Below are 18,594 nucleotides of genomic sequence, written 5' to 3' on the forward strand. Positions count from 1 at the left end.
ATATTTAGTAAAACCTGTTAAAATTGAAGTATTTCATGAAGGTTTTAAGGTTTAAAGTAGTAAAGCATTATAATTTTATGATTTGCATGTGTAATTTTAATTAATAGCTGAATGTGAAATTGCAAATGTAAGGTGGTAAAAGTTACAAAAGAAGTAGAATTTTTATGAAGTATTACAATCATTTGAAATAAGTAAAATTAATATTAACTACTGATAGAACACTACATCAGAGAGCTGGAGATAATACAGAAGATTAGCACACAATTAACTATCTTTTATATACAATGTGACACTTGCCTGTAAGAAATAAGTATTCTCGAAAGCAGTGTCAAGATATGTAAATGGATGATTTGTTTTATCATTCATCACAGTTCCTAATAAATTCAAAAATCATGACATCTATAGGTACTAAAAATAGGCCACCAGTGATACAGGAGAGATAGCTCAAATGAAGAATTACTTTATTTTAACAATTCATTCTTTCAATGACAGCAATTAGCCCTACAGACAGGCAGCGATTAGGTGTATATTTTAATTATTATTCATTTTACCACTAGCCTTAAACCTGATTAAAGTAAGAGATATCCAGGTGATATGCTAGACTTAATACCACTCAGCCACATTTCACATATGTAAAATTCTTCTTTCTTATAGGAGATTTTTAATGCTAATGTAAGTTATGACACTCCATCCACTTTTTAGGCCATTAATCATTTAACTTATTCTTTAACATCTACTTTCTGCAAATGAAATTAAAGGTAATGCACTTTTCTTATTCAGACTAAATGCTTAAAGAAAAATGGAGTTGTCAGATTCAAATTACAGGATTTAAAATTTCAGTTTTACTACATAACACAGATTTTAAGTTTTGATTTCCCATAAAGAAAATGGGGATTTCTCTGACAGAGCCTGTAGGGGTTACCATTCTTTATATTTTTAACACTTAAGTCAGAGCTGTCAGGCTGCATCCCAGGTGATCCTCTATTCCCATCAGTCACGGCCTATAAAACTTTAAGTTAAAGTCAGGAATAGGCACTGTGTACACTAAGTTTCACTAAATCCATGAGAAAAAGTCAAGTACAAAAGAAAGTTCAGGATGTGACTAGTTTAAATTCACTCTGTGCACCTATTGTCTTAGTGTTCTGCCATGGGAATGCAGAAAACAGAGATGAGCCTGATGTAGTAAGGATGAGACTCAAAAACAGTAGTTTAGTTGGTCTTGCTCTAAAATACGATTTTTAAAATCTCAGCAACCTCATACCTAAGTGTAAGAGCTTCCGAGTCCTACAGGAGTAATTATCTATCAAAAAGCTGCTGAGAGAAAGGGTATTTTGCCATTTGTGCAAATCATCAAACTTAGTAATGAAGAGCTTAAAGAGGACTTTCCACCATTGCTAGATCAAACCAACAGCATGGGGTGCACCCAGGACTTTGCTCCATGTTTCAGGCACTGCATGGGCTGCCTTGGCATGTCTCTGTTTTACTGTGCATCAGGTAGAAACGCTGGACTTGGTGCTTAGTATTTTTACTGCTAATTTGGCAGTTCAGAAATGGCTTTAATCGTGGTTATTTTAGTGGCTGGTATGGATACATGATTTCCACTGTTCTATATTATGCTGTTTTTCACACCCAGACATGTTTATTCAGCCATATACAGACATACATACTCAAATTCTTAAAAAAAAAAAGGCCTTACCTCTCGCATCCACTCTCTAATAGTTTTCCCAACTTCTTGATGCCACACATTGTGAACTGAGTCTGTCAACGCCACAGCAGTTACCCTATTCTTTACTTCTGCCTCTCGTTGAATCATCTGTTAAAAAAGATTGTATTTAAAGTAATTCCTTTTACTGAACAGAGTCTGCTTACTCAGAGATAATGATCTTGAATTTAAAAAGAAACAGCAATACAGATTCAGAATTTGACTTCACTTGTTTTAAAGTTTATACAGAAAAAACAGAAACATCTAATATTTTTGATAAAAAAATACTAACTTTTGACTGACTGAACTATTCAGTCCTATTATTTTCCATGTGGCTTGACAATTCTAGGATTAAAGGTATCATAGTGAAAAAATGGAAGATTCCCTGAGGACACCTTTTACAAGCTTCTCCAAGTTCCTATTTCAGTTCTTCAGGGAAGCTGGTACCTGTGGTTCACTGTAAGGTTCTCTTGACTATCATCTACTAATTTTCAGTAGATTGCTGTAGTTTTTCTGATGTACAATCTCACTTCGACTTGCATAGGTTTTTTCTTTTTCTATCCAATTTAGCTATCTTGCATGCTCACCATGGTCCCAAAATTCTTCTCTCTTCTCCCTTATTCATATGCTTACTCAGCTAACACCAAAGTCTCTCAACATTTTTAGGATATTAAAGAGCCTCTGTTGTTGCAAATGACAGTATGACTAAATAATACCAGTTCTAAAACAAATTAAATGATTGCTGCAAATAACACAAGCGAACTGACAAAGATGCTGTGGAGTTCAGCACTGCTATGCAAGATAAAAGGTACTGGGAAAGAATAGTTTGATATCAAAGACAGACAAAAAGGTTTTAATCTCCTGACATGAATGATCCTAATTTGTAACACTGGATCAAAGAAAGCATAATAAATTATACTTACAAAACCAGCATTTCACAATTGGTGTCATTATCGCTGTGTATACTGCAATAAAGTTAATGTTTTTTTAAGCTTCCTTTTTGTATAAATGTAACACATACCATATTTCTAAAATCAGGCATTCTTTCTTCATGCTCTAGTAACTGCTTATCAGCACACAGGCTGCACCTCTGAACCCACTGTTCCATGTCCTTGCCATAAGAATGACTCCAAAAACCTACCAGAAAAAAAGTTTTTTGAAAGAGACAGTATCTAAAAACAAGACCTGTCAGCTACACACAACTAACTTGCTTTAAACCTTGTACATTGAATAACTGTTTTAAACACACCTTATAATATTCCTGTTCCAGTGCTGTGCATTCTAGCAATCATTCAGCTGCACTGTCTTCCACAAAACACTATGATTAAACAGGCAGAGGTGCAAAAATATCACTGTCCTTGAAGCCCACATATCTACCAATTACTCAGAGTTATTACATGCTGGGTGAAGTTTAAAATCATCACCAGCTCAGAGTATTCCAGCATGACTTCCTCCATGAAGGGCTGGTATTCAGAAGCACGTCTAATGACCAGCAAAGATAAAAAATATGCTCTGCTTTGGAAAAGCAGTTTTTTTCTCGAGCTACTGTGTCCCATGTTTCTGTTTTGAAAACTAGCCACCCAGTTAATCTTAGAACATCACCTTTTTCTTCAAATCACAAGAAAATACAAAGGTGCAGTTCCCTTTTTCTTTTCCAGACCTAGCTCAGGTTTGCTATTCTCAATTTCCCTATGCACATGTAAGAACTGGCAGTCATTGATCACCATTTCTTTCTAATCTTTCTTCATATAGTACATACAGTCTTTGCTTTTCAGATCATGTATGATATATAGGAAATAATATGCAATACCCAACGTGCTCCTGGAGCTTGCCATTCAGCTTTGTGGATGCCTGCAGAATCGTATTCTCTTCACAAAGATCAGCAAAGTGAGTGAGGCTGACAATGTCATGTTTTTTGATAACTCAGCCATAGTGCTAGGGTTAGGATAAGGTCTCATGGATGCAGAAGCAAAGAGGGATCAAAGGAATTAACTGAGCTTCATGTACAGATTTCTTAACATCCAGACCAGAAGAAAAAACTTTTGGTAGGCATCCATGCCCTTCTGAGCCAACTTAGAAAGAAATAGACAAAAACAACACATCAAGTGTGGAAAGGATCAAGGGTATAACCATCACTTAAACAAGAAGTCTAATGTGTCCATGTTTTAGTGACACAGAAATGTCAGAACAGAGCATGTCAAACTGAAGACACTTTTGCTTCTATCAGAGCAGCTGAAGTTTACTGCTACTATGGGACATTCACTGATAATAACAATCAAGGAGAACAGATCCAGGTTAAGCTCAAGCAGCAGACCCTCTTATCAGGGATGATAATTTACCCTGCAAGAAGATACAAGAAGTCTACGTACTTTTGGGCACAGATGCTTCAATACTTGGTAAATGCTTCAGATTCAATGGACTGATAGACCATAGTTAGAACATATTCCTCTTTTCTAAAATCAGTTTTGAATTAAGATAAATTTTAAAAATTAAATGAGTGCAATAAAATTGTAAAGGTAAAATAGATTGAGTTTAAATAAAAATGTAGCTACCATTCAAATTTGATGTAACACAGAAGCTGTACTAGATTCCAAGGGAAGGATACTGTGGGATGCATGATTTACATTTCCCAGGACTTGTTTTATTCTGTGGAGCCTGTAGAATCTTTTGAGGTGGACATACTAAAACTGACGATATTTAATAGACCACAGTCTACTAAAAATACTAAATTTTAGACATTTTTCTTCAGAATAATGATTTTTTACTGAAGCAAACAAAGGCCTAAGAATTTTTTCCAAAGTTCACTTATGGCTTATAATCTTTTTACATCAATAAATTCCACTGATAGAAGGTTTTCACAGCCTAGGACTTACTTAATTTCCTGCTTACTGCCCACTTAAAAACCTTAAACTATTCTTAGCTGACTACATTTTGCAGAAGAACAGCTCTCTGCGAACCTCATCACTGGATGGCTCATTCTCCCCTTACACTCCTTCTTCCAATAATTCATTTACAACCAGAAGTAGGTAAAATGGCATTTCTCTATTATACATAAATAGGCTCTCATGTATTACTGCACCACTTATGATTCTGGGTCCTCTAGACTTTCCCAATAAGCTTCTCTCTTTAGGCATTTCCATTTAATCTTTTTTCTTGTGCTCCTTCTTCATAGTCACAGTAAAGTTTGATAACTTATTAACTATATTCCAACACTATATATTCCATTCCCTTAGAATGACAAGTTGAAGACCAGTTCTCCTTGCAACAAGTTAGAAAGCATTCAAACATCCTTTTGAAAGTCCTCTTTATCCCATTGGTTGAAAATTTGTTTCTTCACTTTGGAAGGGAAGATGTCAATGATCTAGTTGCAAAAGTATTCAGTTCTAACAGTTACATAAGCAAGAGCTTGAAAATTCCTAAAAGCGCATTTCTCATGTTCATACATCATAATTTCTCATTTGTTGCTCAATTTATTAAGTATTCTTCTGCTAATCTGTAAGCTTATATTACACAGTTGTCATAACACTATAATGTCAAAAGGTTGATACCTGTAGTATCTGTAGTGCGTATAAATAAAACACAGCTTCACACATACAATATATATGCAGAATATTTAGCATGCATAAGTAGTCAGAATAAGATTGTAAAATAGGCCTTTGTCATATATTTTATAGCATAATAGTTGTGTCAAATGAAAGCATTAGTGTGTTAAAAGAGGACTTAAAGGTCTTATCTTGCCAACCAGAAACCATGAAAATCCATTAAAGTACCAATTAGATTTTAGGTAAATAGGTGTGGGAGTAAATCCTAGAAACATTGAACTCTTTAAATCAATTCTAACATTTAAAACACGTAAAAATTCAAACTTCTGAGAAAAGTTAAAGTAAGTTAAAATATTTATTTATTTTTTACAGGCTTTTATTTTTGCAGGTTCATACAATCAAATTAAAAAATCACTTCATCTTCAGGAAGTATTTACTCTTCTGAGTTGTTTGTAATTAGGAATAAGAAAAAATGGATTAAAAATGAATTGCAAACACATCCAAATCTTAATTTATCTTGAAGTTTTGAAATAAACTATTCAGTGACTTTCTTTGTCTTCCACCAACAATTTCAGTTGTGGCATGGTGTTACATGGTATGCACTGGGCCTCAATGGGCATGTTGAGAACAAGTACTTGACTTGGAGCAATATAATTTTGATGCACATCTTCCATTGTATCCAGTTGCATCATACCGATTTGAGACTCTTTGAGACATTTTGGCATCTGCAAGCAGAACTCTTTCCAGAGGAAATAACTGGAAGCCCCTGTCCAAAAGTCCTCACTGGTTTCCAGACATGGAATGAATTTGCAGCAGAAATTCCAGTGGATCAACCCAGCTTCAGTTGGACACTGCAATAATTGTAAATGCAATGGTAGATAGGAGGAGAGATGAAATCATGTGATAGGAATAGTGTGCAAGAGGGCAATTTTTACTTCCTTTTGGAAACATGGATTCCTTTTTGGTAACTTCATATGCTCTCCTTTTAACTTGCTTGTTACCAGTCTTTCAACCATAATTTCACTCATACAAACCAATTAACTAGTCTGTCTGCCTGGCAGCACTTGAGCCTCTCCTCAGTTATGAAAAGCTTCTCATCACCAGGAAGTATGTAATTCTGTATTCTGTAGTGCAGGTTTGTTGGTCTGGCATTCCTAAGACCGTTCACTGCTTCCTGAATAGAATTCTTGAATTTCTGAAATACTCTCAATTTTCTGCCTGTCTTAAAATGGAATTGGATCCCCAAGCCCTCATAAAATATTATTCACTAGGAATTAGAATTGCTGGGCAACTATGCTCAAACAACACAAAACAAAAATAATGAACAATCCAAAGTTCTACCAGTTTTCATTTTCAATTAGCAAGAGCAAGCATCTTCCCTAAATGAATTTGCAGATGTGATAAAATCCCTACTTGCAGTAGGCAAAGCCCCTGATACACATCAGTTTTTAAACACCGAAAGAAAATACCTTAAATGATACAATTAGAGATTGACCATAGTACTTGCTGATACTTTCTTCAAAGATCCACTGGATGTTACATCTACAACTGTGATATTTTTCTACAGCAATAAATCACACTGCAACAGTAATAAGAGTGCATGAACATATTAGAACAGATTGCTTAATAGCATCTGGAGTCTAGGACTCGTCGAAGTTCGCAATGCAAACCAATTTCTCTTGCAGAACTTCTACTCAAAATTACCACCTTACACTGGGGCTGTAAGTTCATAAAATCAATAATGAGTAGAAAAATATTTTAAAAAAATAGCTCAAGATTTAAAAACTCATGTTCCTTACGCATAACTCGTAAAAAACCCCAACAACTAAAAAAAACCTGTCCGCAGAATTCTGCTGGTATATTTTAGAACAGTGCAAATAGAACGCATGCTTCTCTTGTAGAAAGCCTCAGGCTTCAGCTTTATTAAACCTTTAATCTTCATAATACAATTCTCCTGTTCTCTTGACTCTAGTGTCTTGTTACAGGGAGTTTACAAGAGAGAAGTCTTTGAGGACCTGCAATAATGATGGAAACAACAACTAACTTCCCAAACACAGGCAGTTTAGGTGTGGCAGGACTTATGGGTAGGAATGCTGGCTCACCTCAATTACAAACCTCCCCACAATTTTTTTAGCATGAATAAAGCGCAGCAGTTCAACAGAAAGCCCATCACATAACATAAACTGGTATGGCACCACAGGGATAAAAGTCTTTGAATTTGTCTGCTACATTTTGCCCACAGCAGACCAAACCAAAACAAGCTGGTGGCAGGGACATCCTCCACTCTCTGGAGCACAATATGTTGGCATTATCTGCAGATAACTTCCTAGTAGGTGAAAAGTGTACATTAGACAAGAGGGTTTGGTGAAGGCTCCTTCCCATTAGAAATTCAGCTAATGCAACAAAAATGAATCCATTTTTCAAAGAACCTCAAGACATCTCAGCAATGAGGGTTGCTGAGATACTCACCTTTGCACTGCTGCGAGAACCCCAGCGATGATCAGAAAGGGAGGTTTGGAGCAGATGAGTCTACCTGGAGTCAGCCAGTTGGATCTCCCTCCTGACAGCTGGAGTCTGCCATCCCAAGGTTGGAGACTTGAACTGGGGAGATCTCACTGGCATGAAAATCAAGTTTTAAAGGGCCAAGAGCTTCTACCTATCTCCTATCCAGGTAGAGAATGTGAAGCCTGATCAATATAAGTGTTAATATTCCTATGTTGCTGATAGCAGCAGCTAGCTGTTGGATTGCCTCTAACATATGAGATAAAAAACAGTCTGGTCTTAAGAAAGTGGAGATTCACAAGGGTCAGTTTAGGCTGCCAGAAAGTGTCCGAAACTACCACATGCGGTATTTGGCACAACTAATGCTGAGGAGCATCTGATACTCGAGCAAGGTCATTTAGTATGTGCACTGCAAGTACACAAGCACCAGGAAAATCGTAGTTGCAAAATCACATAGTTTACAAAACTATGTCATTTTGTATTCACTGTTAAATTGGATTTGGGTAGTGCAAGATGGTGTGAGCATGTGATCACACCAAACCTCCAGCACAGCACATCCTTTGCTGCTCTGGTTTTACCATGTGTCTGTGTAAGGAGCATCCTTTAAGGATGCATGAGGTTTTCTGGTAGGAGGCTGCATCAGCTCTCCAAATGATATGAAGTCAGCTAGCAAGACCAGTCCTCTATTGGCATAGCTATGCAAACCCTGTCCTGGAGATTTCGTTAACAAAGTTATTTTGGCTGTGATGTTACAGCCAAGATAACAGTTTACTGGCAAAGACTGATGTTTACAGTCTTTGCCAGTAAAACCTTATTGGCTGCAGGTCATAGCTTTGTTTTCTCTTGGTTTATCTGGATTTCTGAAGCAGTGGACAGCTATTTGAGTGCCATGTTAGAAATTAAATAATAAAGTAAAAAAAAAACCAACTTACCATTAAAGAAATGAAATTGAAATAGAACATAAAATAAATAAAATCAAAAGCAAACCTGATGACAACATAATAAAGCCAAAATAACAATTAAGTGCTAAGAGGAGCCATCTAGACCCATGACCAAAAGCTTGAAGTGCTGTAGTATCAAGAAAGGTCAAGGACTACAAAGACTAGGAAACAGAGATGTCTCTGCTTAAAATTGGGAGTGTCCTCAGCCTCCTACCCCAGACTTGCTATCCTGGGCTCAGCTTTCACAGCAACTTTCACAGTCCTAGGCAGCTTTGGGCATGGTCAAATGACAATTTGAACATCATTTTGAACATCTCCTTGTATAAATGTAGATTGGGTGCCAGATTTTCAGGCTAATCTTGCAGCCATTGCAGAAAGTTGAAGCATTTAAGCCGTGCACTTCTTAAGAGCAGTGCATGGCTGACACCCAGCATGTAGGCCAGCTGACATTTTATCTGAGGTACCCCATCAAAGCATGGTGCCAAATGCTTCCTTAGACCTATGAGTGAGCAAATTGTAGTAAGTTTTCAAACCAGAGCATCTTTTTTGCTATTGAGAGAAGAACCTCCTACCAGGGAGCTTACAAGAGAAAAGTCTTTGACAACTTTTCAGTCTCAGGGACAAGCATGGTCTTGGGATGCAGATGACTGAGTTACAATGACTCCTTCAGCTGCCACATGTCAGACTCTCTGCAGTAGCTCCCAGCTTACACGGGCTCCACTGAAGGGTGGCAGCTGATAGAAGCTGGACTGTTGATGTTGCTAACAACCTCAGCCATCTGTTCCACCCATCTGAGGGATGTGACCTCCCCAGTCCAGCTCCAAACTGCTACTGTTTTCAGCCCCAAGGCTTCAAGCCTGGTCAACGTCCCAGTGATAGTTACTTTGGCTGATTTCAGACCAATCAGGCAGGAGGGCTGGAGAGAAATGAATCCTTAGCACATAGGAAAACGTTCTGCCTAAGGTACTTCCTTGAGCTCAACATCTTCTAAATTACAATGGAACAGCTCTGCTCTATCTAAAAACCCAGTACACATAAAAAATGGATGAATAAAACTAGTTGTTTACTCTTAGCCTGTCTTGTTGGGCTCCTCTTTTGCGTTATGAGAGTGAAAACATCTAAAAGCCTTGAGCCAGAACAAGTAGGTTCTTGTAATTCTTCTTGCTCAGATAAATTTAAATAGAAAACAGTGATCTTAAATCTTTGAGATGACAAATTAGTTGAAATAAATTGCTCCTGAAAATCAGTGTGTAACACAACTAATAATAAACAAGGCTTGAAATAAAATGATACAAGGAGTTTTGTTTTGATGTTATACCATTACAAAGGTAATGGTTCATATCTAATGAAAAACATAGCCTGGAGTAAGTTATGGAAGTAATTTTCTCATGTTTCAATAAATGTGTAAATCCAGAACTCGGTGTAAAAGTGAACAATCATATTAGTGAAATGAATGCAAAACAATCAAGTAAATAACTGTTTTTATATGTTAACTATCAAATACAGAGTAAAATGGCATTACTTCTTCATTGCCTCTGTTTGACTGGTACATGGAAAACAGTTTTAGCAAATCTCATACTGGTGCATTTTTCAAGGAAATAATCTAGTTCCTTGTGTTTAATTTTATACCTAGACAGAGAATTGCACTGGTTTAACATCAAAAAGAGCAAATCCTTCACCAATTTCTAGATGTTGGCAGTGTCTGAAGAAGGACTGGTCATTTATTTAGGAAATTGCCCTGGTTTTATCATACATGCACACAAACATATCAACCTACATATTAACTTTTAAAAGGAAGCCAGACTTGAAAAAAATAAAAAACAAACAGGAGATAAGAAAAACTGAGTGTTAAGCTCAGCACCTCACAGATGGACATGAAGTCTGACACCCTTGTTATTTAAACATTGCTGGATTTCCACTTCAGCCAGAGGATAACACAACATTCACTCTTCTTGTCCTTTAGAGCCTCAGTTTTGATTCTTTTAACTTCTGAGTAACTTCAAAAAAGGAAAAGTATCTCCACAGGCAATGTCTCTGAATCAAGAAGGTATGTAAATTGAAACTTCTGGGGTCACACAAACTTCTGGAGGCAACTCTCCTTGTGATTAGGGAATGACAAATTGTGCTTTGTTACTGCAGGCAGCCAAAGGAGAAGAGCAGGAGCTTCCCTTTTCTTTCCCACTAAAATGCTGCTACCATTTACATTCTCCTTCACCAAAAAATTATGTGCCTGTCTGGTATAAACCCAAATTACACAAAGCAGACCACAATACCATAGAATCATAGAATGGTTTGGAAAAGACTTCTGCATCATCTAGTTTCAACCCCAATATATGACTGGCATCTTCAAAGTCTGAAAATACAGTAAAGCAGGAGAAATAATGGATTTTTTTTTTAAATCAGCCCTCTTTATCAGACATTTGATATGCCATCAGATATCCAACAAGGTTTTCCAGCTACTCATGAGATGGGAAAGTAGCAGCAAGGCTAACAAATCTCCTTGGAGAGACTTCATATGCTGAAGGGCTTTGTGAAGCAAAGGATGTATAACTATATAAAATACAGTTTTATATAATGTAAAAAAGAAAAAAGAAAGAACTTATTCAGAAAAAGATCTTCCAGTTTAGAGTACAGGAAAGACTCATAATTAAATGTCTGGTCCATGTCCTGTGCCAGAAGCCATCAGGTACAGCTTTACTGGCAAAGAAAGCTCAGACCCTGCATCCTTCAATGACATGGGGCATGGACCTGCTCTCCATCACATCTGGAGAGACACGGCACTGCAGCAACATACAACTTCCACCTCAGCATCCTTGGAGATAGAAACATGGTGGGTGTCTTAGACGCTTTCCTGCTGCCATGAAGTATTTCTTTGTTCCTCCTCCTGGGTTGCTCAGTGATCCTGCATCAACCTTGTCATCAGCCTGCCCATGTAATTTACTTCTGAGGAATGCTCCAGGAGACTGATGTGTACTGTGCTCTGCATTGCCCCCAGCACAAGCCTGCTCATTAAACACCACAAATCACCTTCCAGTACTGATGACATCACTCAGAGAAGTGATGCCAGGTAGAGTTGAGTCAAGAAAAGAAAAACAAGTGCCACTTCTAAGCATAATGCATGCTGTGCCTAAGTGTGAGGACAATGGATGCTGCACAAAAGCACCCATTCCCGGCTGCCCATGTAGGAAGGTACTAATTTATCACACACAGTCCTTCTTTGGTGAAATAACCTAAACTCTTCTATTCACAAACCTCAAAGAGGGACTGGCTTGTTAAGAATGATGCATGTTTACTTTCAAGGTTGTTAGGAAGTGGAAAAGTCTTCCTGAAAATTTTGTATTGGGCTCTGCCTCTAGTGGTTTCATTTAGGTTGCCAGACTCAGACTTCCCTGGATGTATCAGCCAGGCCACACTGTTGGCTCCTGAAACCAGGCTACACCAGCAGGCAAGCTGGAATGGTTTGGAGACCACTGGGCAACCCTCTCCTATCAATGCAGGAGGAGCCAGCAGGCAGAGCTGCAATAATGAATGTCTGGTCCACTAGGTACAACATGAAGAAATGGCAGCCTTTGTCCTGTGACCATGACAGCTCATCAGGATGCCACAGGACCATGAAGATTAGCCACTCCTGCACTAAAGCAAAATGTCTGCTGAGCTTTCTGCACACTACAGTTTCTGGCCAGTGTATTCTGAAAAAGGCTTGCTGTGGCTTTAATTACTTGCCCATCCTTGTAAACTAAAGGCTCATAATTTTCAAGTTAAGAAGTTTCACTTCAAAAGAAGATTTCAGAGAGATCATGGAAAGCAAAATACACTTACTGAAATCTACATATTCAGGCTATCATCAATAAAAATTTAAAATGTTTAAATCGTGGGATAAGGTAGAAAGTCAGTCTCTCTTTCTTACAGCATTTCATGTCTCCTTTTTATTATATATCCACCAAATTATAACCTCCTTGACAGAGAACCATTTTCTTTTTGTTTGGTCCTGAACACATAGTTGGAAGTTTAGGCATCTAGCACACAAAGAAGCATTCCTGTATGCTCTTTACCTAATTTTACAGTAAGTTAAACACAATTTACAAAATAGTCATTTAGTTAGATCAAAGGCAGCTGGAGCCACCCTGGTGTTTATTTCCAAACCATTACATGTCACTAGCAAGATACTCCCCATGACCCTCTGATCTCATGAAGTTCATAAACAACATTAAACCAGAAAGCAACTGCAAGCTTTATTTCTGCTCCTTTTCCTCCAAAGTCCTCTTCAGTGAAGAAAGACACCAGGATAAGTTTGCATTTCTTTATTTCATTACCAGACCCACCACCTTAGCTTATGCAGGCAGACTGGGGTCTGATGAGCCATATGGCTTATCACACAATTGGTTGAAAGTGAGCATGTAACTGGACCATGACACCAAATAGAGTTCACAGCTCCCATCTCTGGGAGCTTCAATTTCCATGTCTCTCCTCTTAGATGACATCACCTCTAGTACTTAATAAGTCCATTCATCAGAGACAGAAACTTAAAGGCTTCTGCATGCTTTGGGAGGGGTTGTACCAATGGAGGGAGTCAGCTCTTAACCTTAGAAACACGTACAGTGCTAAATAACATCCAATATATATGCATGCACTTATGGCTTATAAGTGTCCTTTTATACTTCACAAAAAGCATCACTACACTAGGAAAAATGCTTTGCTGGGAGATTTTCTCAGTTTAACCAAATTATTTTCTAAACTAATGATTAAACTCACAACCACCTTGAAATATAGGCAAACTCATGGGTCTGCCACTTCTAACATACATTGATCTAACCACCGTAACAATGCCAGCCTTCCCTGGGGAAGAGGGGCAAAGGTGTGCTGCCAGTGCTTTCAGAACATTTCCCCCCCCGACCCCACCTTTGTGTGAACTTCTGAAATGAATTTCTTTGTCTTACAAACCTATGCTCCTGGACCAAACAGCCCTGTGAAGCTGGCAGGCTTTTTTGCCCATACGTCTTGTACTGCTAAACTTAGATCCCACTCCCCCTCCTCCCCTCTGGCAAATGGGGCCAGGAATGCAGGTTCAAGTAAGCTCGAGCCCAACATTTTGAGCAGACCAGGAAACATCCTGATGCTAGGACAGGGAGACACAGTGCTCCTGCAGCAGCTGGGACAGCCTGTGCTTTCCAGTGGGATACCACACCCGTTGCTCTGAGTCCACAGACCTCTGACACATTTGATACCAATGTATTATTAGGAGAGAATGTATGTTGTGGCTTGGATCATAAATACGTTGCCTAGGATTTTCTTTTCCTGCAATTGCTGCAGTTTCCAGAGGGGATGACATTGCATCACAGGCCAGCTAACCTGGCAGTTGAAGGCCAAGTGTGAAAATAGTGGCAGTAAATTCCCACCAGAGCCATTCTTGCAAATCATGGGTATGACCATGTGTTGTGGTACACAGATTTTATCAGCACTCTTCTGGCTTAGGTTTTCAATGTGAAGCTATAAGCGTGTTAGGCAGATGACTCCCAACATCTGAGGATGTGTTCTTGGGAGAGCAAAGACCTGTGCTAGCCCTGTGCTAAATGTACTTGCTGGTACCCATCAAGCTCTGCTCAGCATGCATGTATATTTTATTTTTCCAGGTTGAGATGTTACAAGCAAACGCTGAAGTTTATGTGAGTAATGAGAGACGTGGCTGATGTGATTAATTTGATTCAGTGAGACTTTTATTAATGAAATATAATTTAGGTTTGGTGAAATACCTTGTTCAGTGCAAAAAAATCTACTGCAAAAATCTACTGCAGCATACATGTGGCATGCCTGCTGTCTCAAAAGAAATACTTTGGCTGGTTTTAAGGAAAAAGTCATACTTTTATAATGGGTTGTGTGCATCCCTATGGACATAAACACACCTCTAAACTGTCACTGTGATTTCCACAGGAATGTACATCTAGCAGAGTCCCCACTTCAGGTTCATACATTAATGAACCAAAAATTACATTCCCTTTACAGCAACTGTCCTCTAGCATTTCTCTGCCTTAAGGAAAATAGCACTTCAAAATGCTGACAAGTGCCAAGTATATAAGTCCATTATTTAAGTACCAGAAAGTAAGCAGCAGTAAAGGACAACACTAGAAAACATACACTTGCAAGGACTTCTTTTCAGGTACCACCAAGTTTTCTTGTTTCCCTTGTTTTCAATTTATAAAGTTATTCTTTAACAGTTATCATAAATTTATATTATATTATAAAGTTGTTTTTTATCTGAGCACACCACAGTGGTCTAAGTCACATATAGCACGAGAACCCACAGAAGTTGCAGTCTCACAGCTTCAACAGCATTACTGCAACACTAAAACCATCAGTAAAAATGTTTTCACACTCTCTCTGTCAAAACCAATTTTACTATAATAAGTATGTTTCCTCTAAGCTGAACAAATTTAGTAATTTTCTTTTATTTCTCCTTCTTTTTTCAATTATGGTTTTATCTATTCTAGCCTAATATGAAAGTAGACTGGAATGATACCATGTGGCTCAAATTAAGACACATCAGTCCAATTCTTAAGTAAGCTGGTAACAACTTTTTGCGAAGCAATGCTAGTGGGAAGTGATGGTGGCAGCTGTAGCCCACAGCAGCTGTTACAGTGCAAATTCAGCTGCACTGCTCCACTAACTTATTAAAATTATTCTGAAAAATAAACCCACCAAACTCTTCAATGCATGAGCAGATCATTTATTCCTACTTAAAGGGTTTGAGTTGAAACTCCTAAAGCAATGTCTAAGAGTGATTTTCACCAAGCATTGCATATAGATCATTCATGAATTGCACAAAGGCTACTGAAAAGCCATCAGATGGGAACAGCTTTTGGTCACTACTAAACAGGGGGCAGATTTGAACCAGTGACCTAGAAGTGAAAGACTTTGTAATCTGATTACCAATCCCTTGAGCCATCCCATCCCTCCCCTTTTCTTTTTAACTGATAAGAGAAAAGGAGTCTTATTACCTAAGCAACTTTTGTAGCCTGTTAGCAATGCAAAAGCTTTCATTTAGTTCTTGAAAAGGAAAGTCTCATGGGCACGCTTATTAGCCCATCTCAAGCACAAGCTCTGTATTATTTTTCCTTATTAATTTCAAAATAAATGTAGTGGTATAAAAGCATAGCACAATGCTTTTTTTTTTGGTAATGATTTATAGTAAAGTTCTTGCTGATTAAAATAGGTGCTGATTAGAGGTTTTTACACAGCTGTGGAGTCAACAGATCCCTTACTAGCAACGGAAGAGAAAACATGCTCCTTTTGTCAGCAAATACTCCACAGAATACAAACACATTACTGAAGTATGGTGCATATAAGCATCTAAATCATTTGTTTCTCATACATAAATCATACAACATGAAGATGTGCTTTCTCACTCAGAAGCAGGAAGGTTTGGTACATTCTATAGTTTGATTGTCAAACAGTATATTAATGAACAAACAGGATCTTCCAAGTATGCCAAGACCCATTTGTATCACCTTTCAGGACATGGTGAAGCTATTGTTTCTCCTTTTCTTCCTCAGTTCTTTTCTCAAGACCCTCAAGAAGAAATCTGTGAGACCTTTTCTGCCAGTTTCCTACCTCTTTTTTTTTTGCAGACACTGTGGCCTGCCTATTACCGATGCTTCTTTGGTTAGAGGTAATAAACAATTAGCTACACCACAGTGGTGTGGTGTTCATGTTTTTCTTCGCTGTACTACACTCAGCTAATGTCTCAAAAATTAATGCAAGTGTATCACGATCTGAAATTAACTTTTCATAGCCATAAGCAAAATCCTTCTAGGACTGGGAAAATCCTATTATAGCAATTCTGGCATCTCACTGCTTATAGACCATTAGTACACACAAAATAAGATTTCAAATTACCATTTTGTGAATGCAAAAAGAGTTGTTCTCTTGTTGATTAAACATCTTTTTTATTTCTTTTTGCTTATGAACTGATAAAGCAAAACTAGGTGAGACTCGCTCTTCTTAAACGACGGATCTATTACTAAACATGTCCAAGACACGACCACACAGAAATAATTAGGAAACCTACATATTTATAATAAACATGCTACACCATCTTCTGAAATTGTGCAGTAAATACCAGGAGGATTTTTCAGAAATACATATACTCATCTCACTGTTTAAAAAGAGATTGCTCAGAACTAGAGTGGTTCAAAATCACCTTAGCATTTGTCTGCAATTACGTGGGACTGAAATACAATACTTAAAATTCACTCTGCACAAAACACAACCTATTATTATACTATTATGCTTTTTAATGGCGATGAGCTCTGGCTAGAACAATATTTTAGAAGTTTATTAAAAAATGACTTATCCTTTTAAAGAGCATCATTATGTTTCAAACATATTAAATCTAGCACTTATATGTGGAAAAACCTTTGGTTACACTAAGCAGCCATCATCTTGACTAACAGGTCATTTCCCTCATTTCCAGTGATCAGGCAATCCAGCTGCTAGCTTCCACACATTTATTAATACTTGGTGCTGGAAAATTTACACACTCACTGAAAGTCAACAACACTTAACTTTCTAGGAACGTTCAGGCTAAACACCAGGGAGACAAAGCAAAAAAAAGATTTCCTGTAGGGCCTGATCCCAAATCACTGCTTAGCAATGAACAACGCTTTAAACCACAGGACTAAATTTCTTGAACTTGAGTGTTGGAATTTAATTGGAAAGAAAATTTCCCAGCCTGGCCAGCACACAGCACTTCTTACAATACTCTGCCAATTGCAGAGGACAAGGGCAAGTTAACAGCAGTTCTTGGTGTCATTGAGCTTGGTTGTTATTATTTTGACATCTAAATTTCTGATGCTTCTGAAATGGTGCCTGATTTTATTAGCCTGAATGATCAGATCAATCTGATCATTCAGATTAGCCTGATCATTCAACTCCTTTCATAATTTCCATCCAAAATAAATGAACCCATAAATGGAAGAAATATTTGAACTTGGAGCAGCAATTCAGGTGATTAAGTATTCTGTAAATGAGAAACATTTTTCCAAGGGTAATGTAAATGGTACATGTTTTACACATACCAAAGATGGACCCTTTAAATTTCCTATTCTCATTTTTTGCTTATCTTTCTTTTGACCTTTGCTGAAAAAAAATCACCCTAAGTCGTCAAGACTCTACCTAACACATATTTAACACTGCATCACACTTCCTGGCTGGAAACACAGCTGACAAAGGATCTAAACCCCATCGCTGGGCAAACTCAGCCCCCTGGCTTTGCCAAGAATAACATTTCAAGCTGGAGTTTCTTTTATGTATAGGACAATTGATTCTGCATTTATTTGCAAGTGCTGATGACTCCATCCATGATATTAAGACAAAGCTAAAAGCAAAACAACAATGAATTAAACAGCCTAGACTTACTTAATAAAAATTCATTTGTTAATTAAAGTAAGATTGTGGAATTCAGCCTAATTCTGCTCGCTGTCCCAGAAGGAAGCTGCAACCGAGGACAAGCAGTGCCCTCTAGTGTCACCGACTGCCGAGAGCCCCCCCGCCCCCGCAGCATCGCGGGGACTGCCTGCGGGAGAGGTAGCATCAGCCTCCCCTGCGCACGCCGCGCCGTGCGCGCCGCGGGCGGCTGCAGGACCGCGCACCGGGATACCGGGATGCTGCTGCAACGCGCCCCGGACTTGTGCACAGCGGCACACGTGCACCCACCAGCGCATTTACTTATTACTCTGTTCCCATGTATATGCACACGTATGCACACAGACCGAGCCTGACATCTTCAAGCATCTTTAATGCTGCAGGCAGCTCAGAGAAAAAAAAAAAGGATATTTCGATGTAAAGTAGCAGGCCATGCATGAAAATGGGTGTCAAAAAGCTCGGCAGAATCATTCCTGTGAAGATGTCTAAC

The 18,594-nt window shown here is 38.2% G+C and overlaps 1 protein-coding gene across 6 annotated transcripts in view; it reads right to left on the reverse strand.

The window, feature by feature from the left end:
- The window catches only part of ARB2A (ARB2 cotranscriptional regulator A), a 263,468-nt gene that overhangs the window by 75,098 nt on the left and 169,776 nt on the right, over nucleotides 1-18,594 (reverse strand). For all 6 annotated transcript variants that reach the window (XM_077171064.1, XM_054651873.2, XM_054651871.2 and 3 more), the window contains one exon: nucleotides 1,697-1,813. In XM_077171064.1, coding sequence (XP_077027179.1) covers nucleotides 1,697-1,813 — 117 coding nt within the window. The remainder of the gene's footprint in view (nucleotides 1-1,696; nucleotides 1,814-18,594) is intronic.

This window comes from Agelaius phoeniceus, chromosome Z, assembly GCF_051311805.1.
Source record: "Agelaius phoeniceus isolate bAgePho1 chromosome Z, bAgePho1.hap1, whole genome shotgun sequence".
In the NCBI taxonomy this organism is placed as follows: domain Eukaryota; kingdom Metazoa; phylum Chordata; class Aves; order Passeriformes; family Icteridae; genus Agelaius; species Agelaius phoeniceus.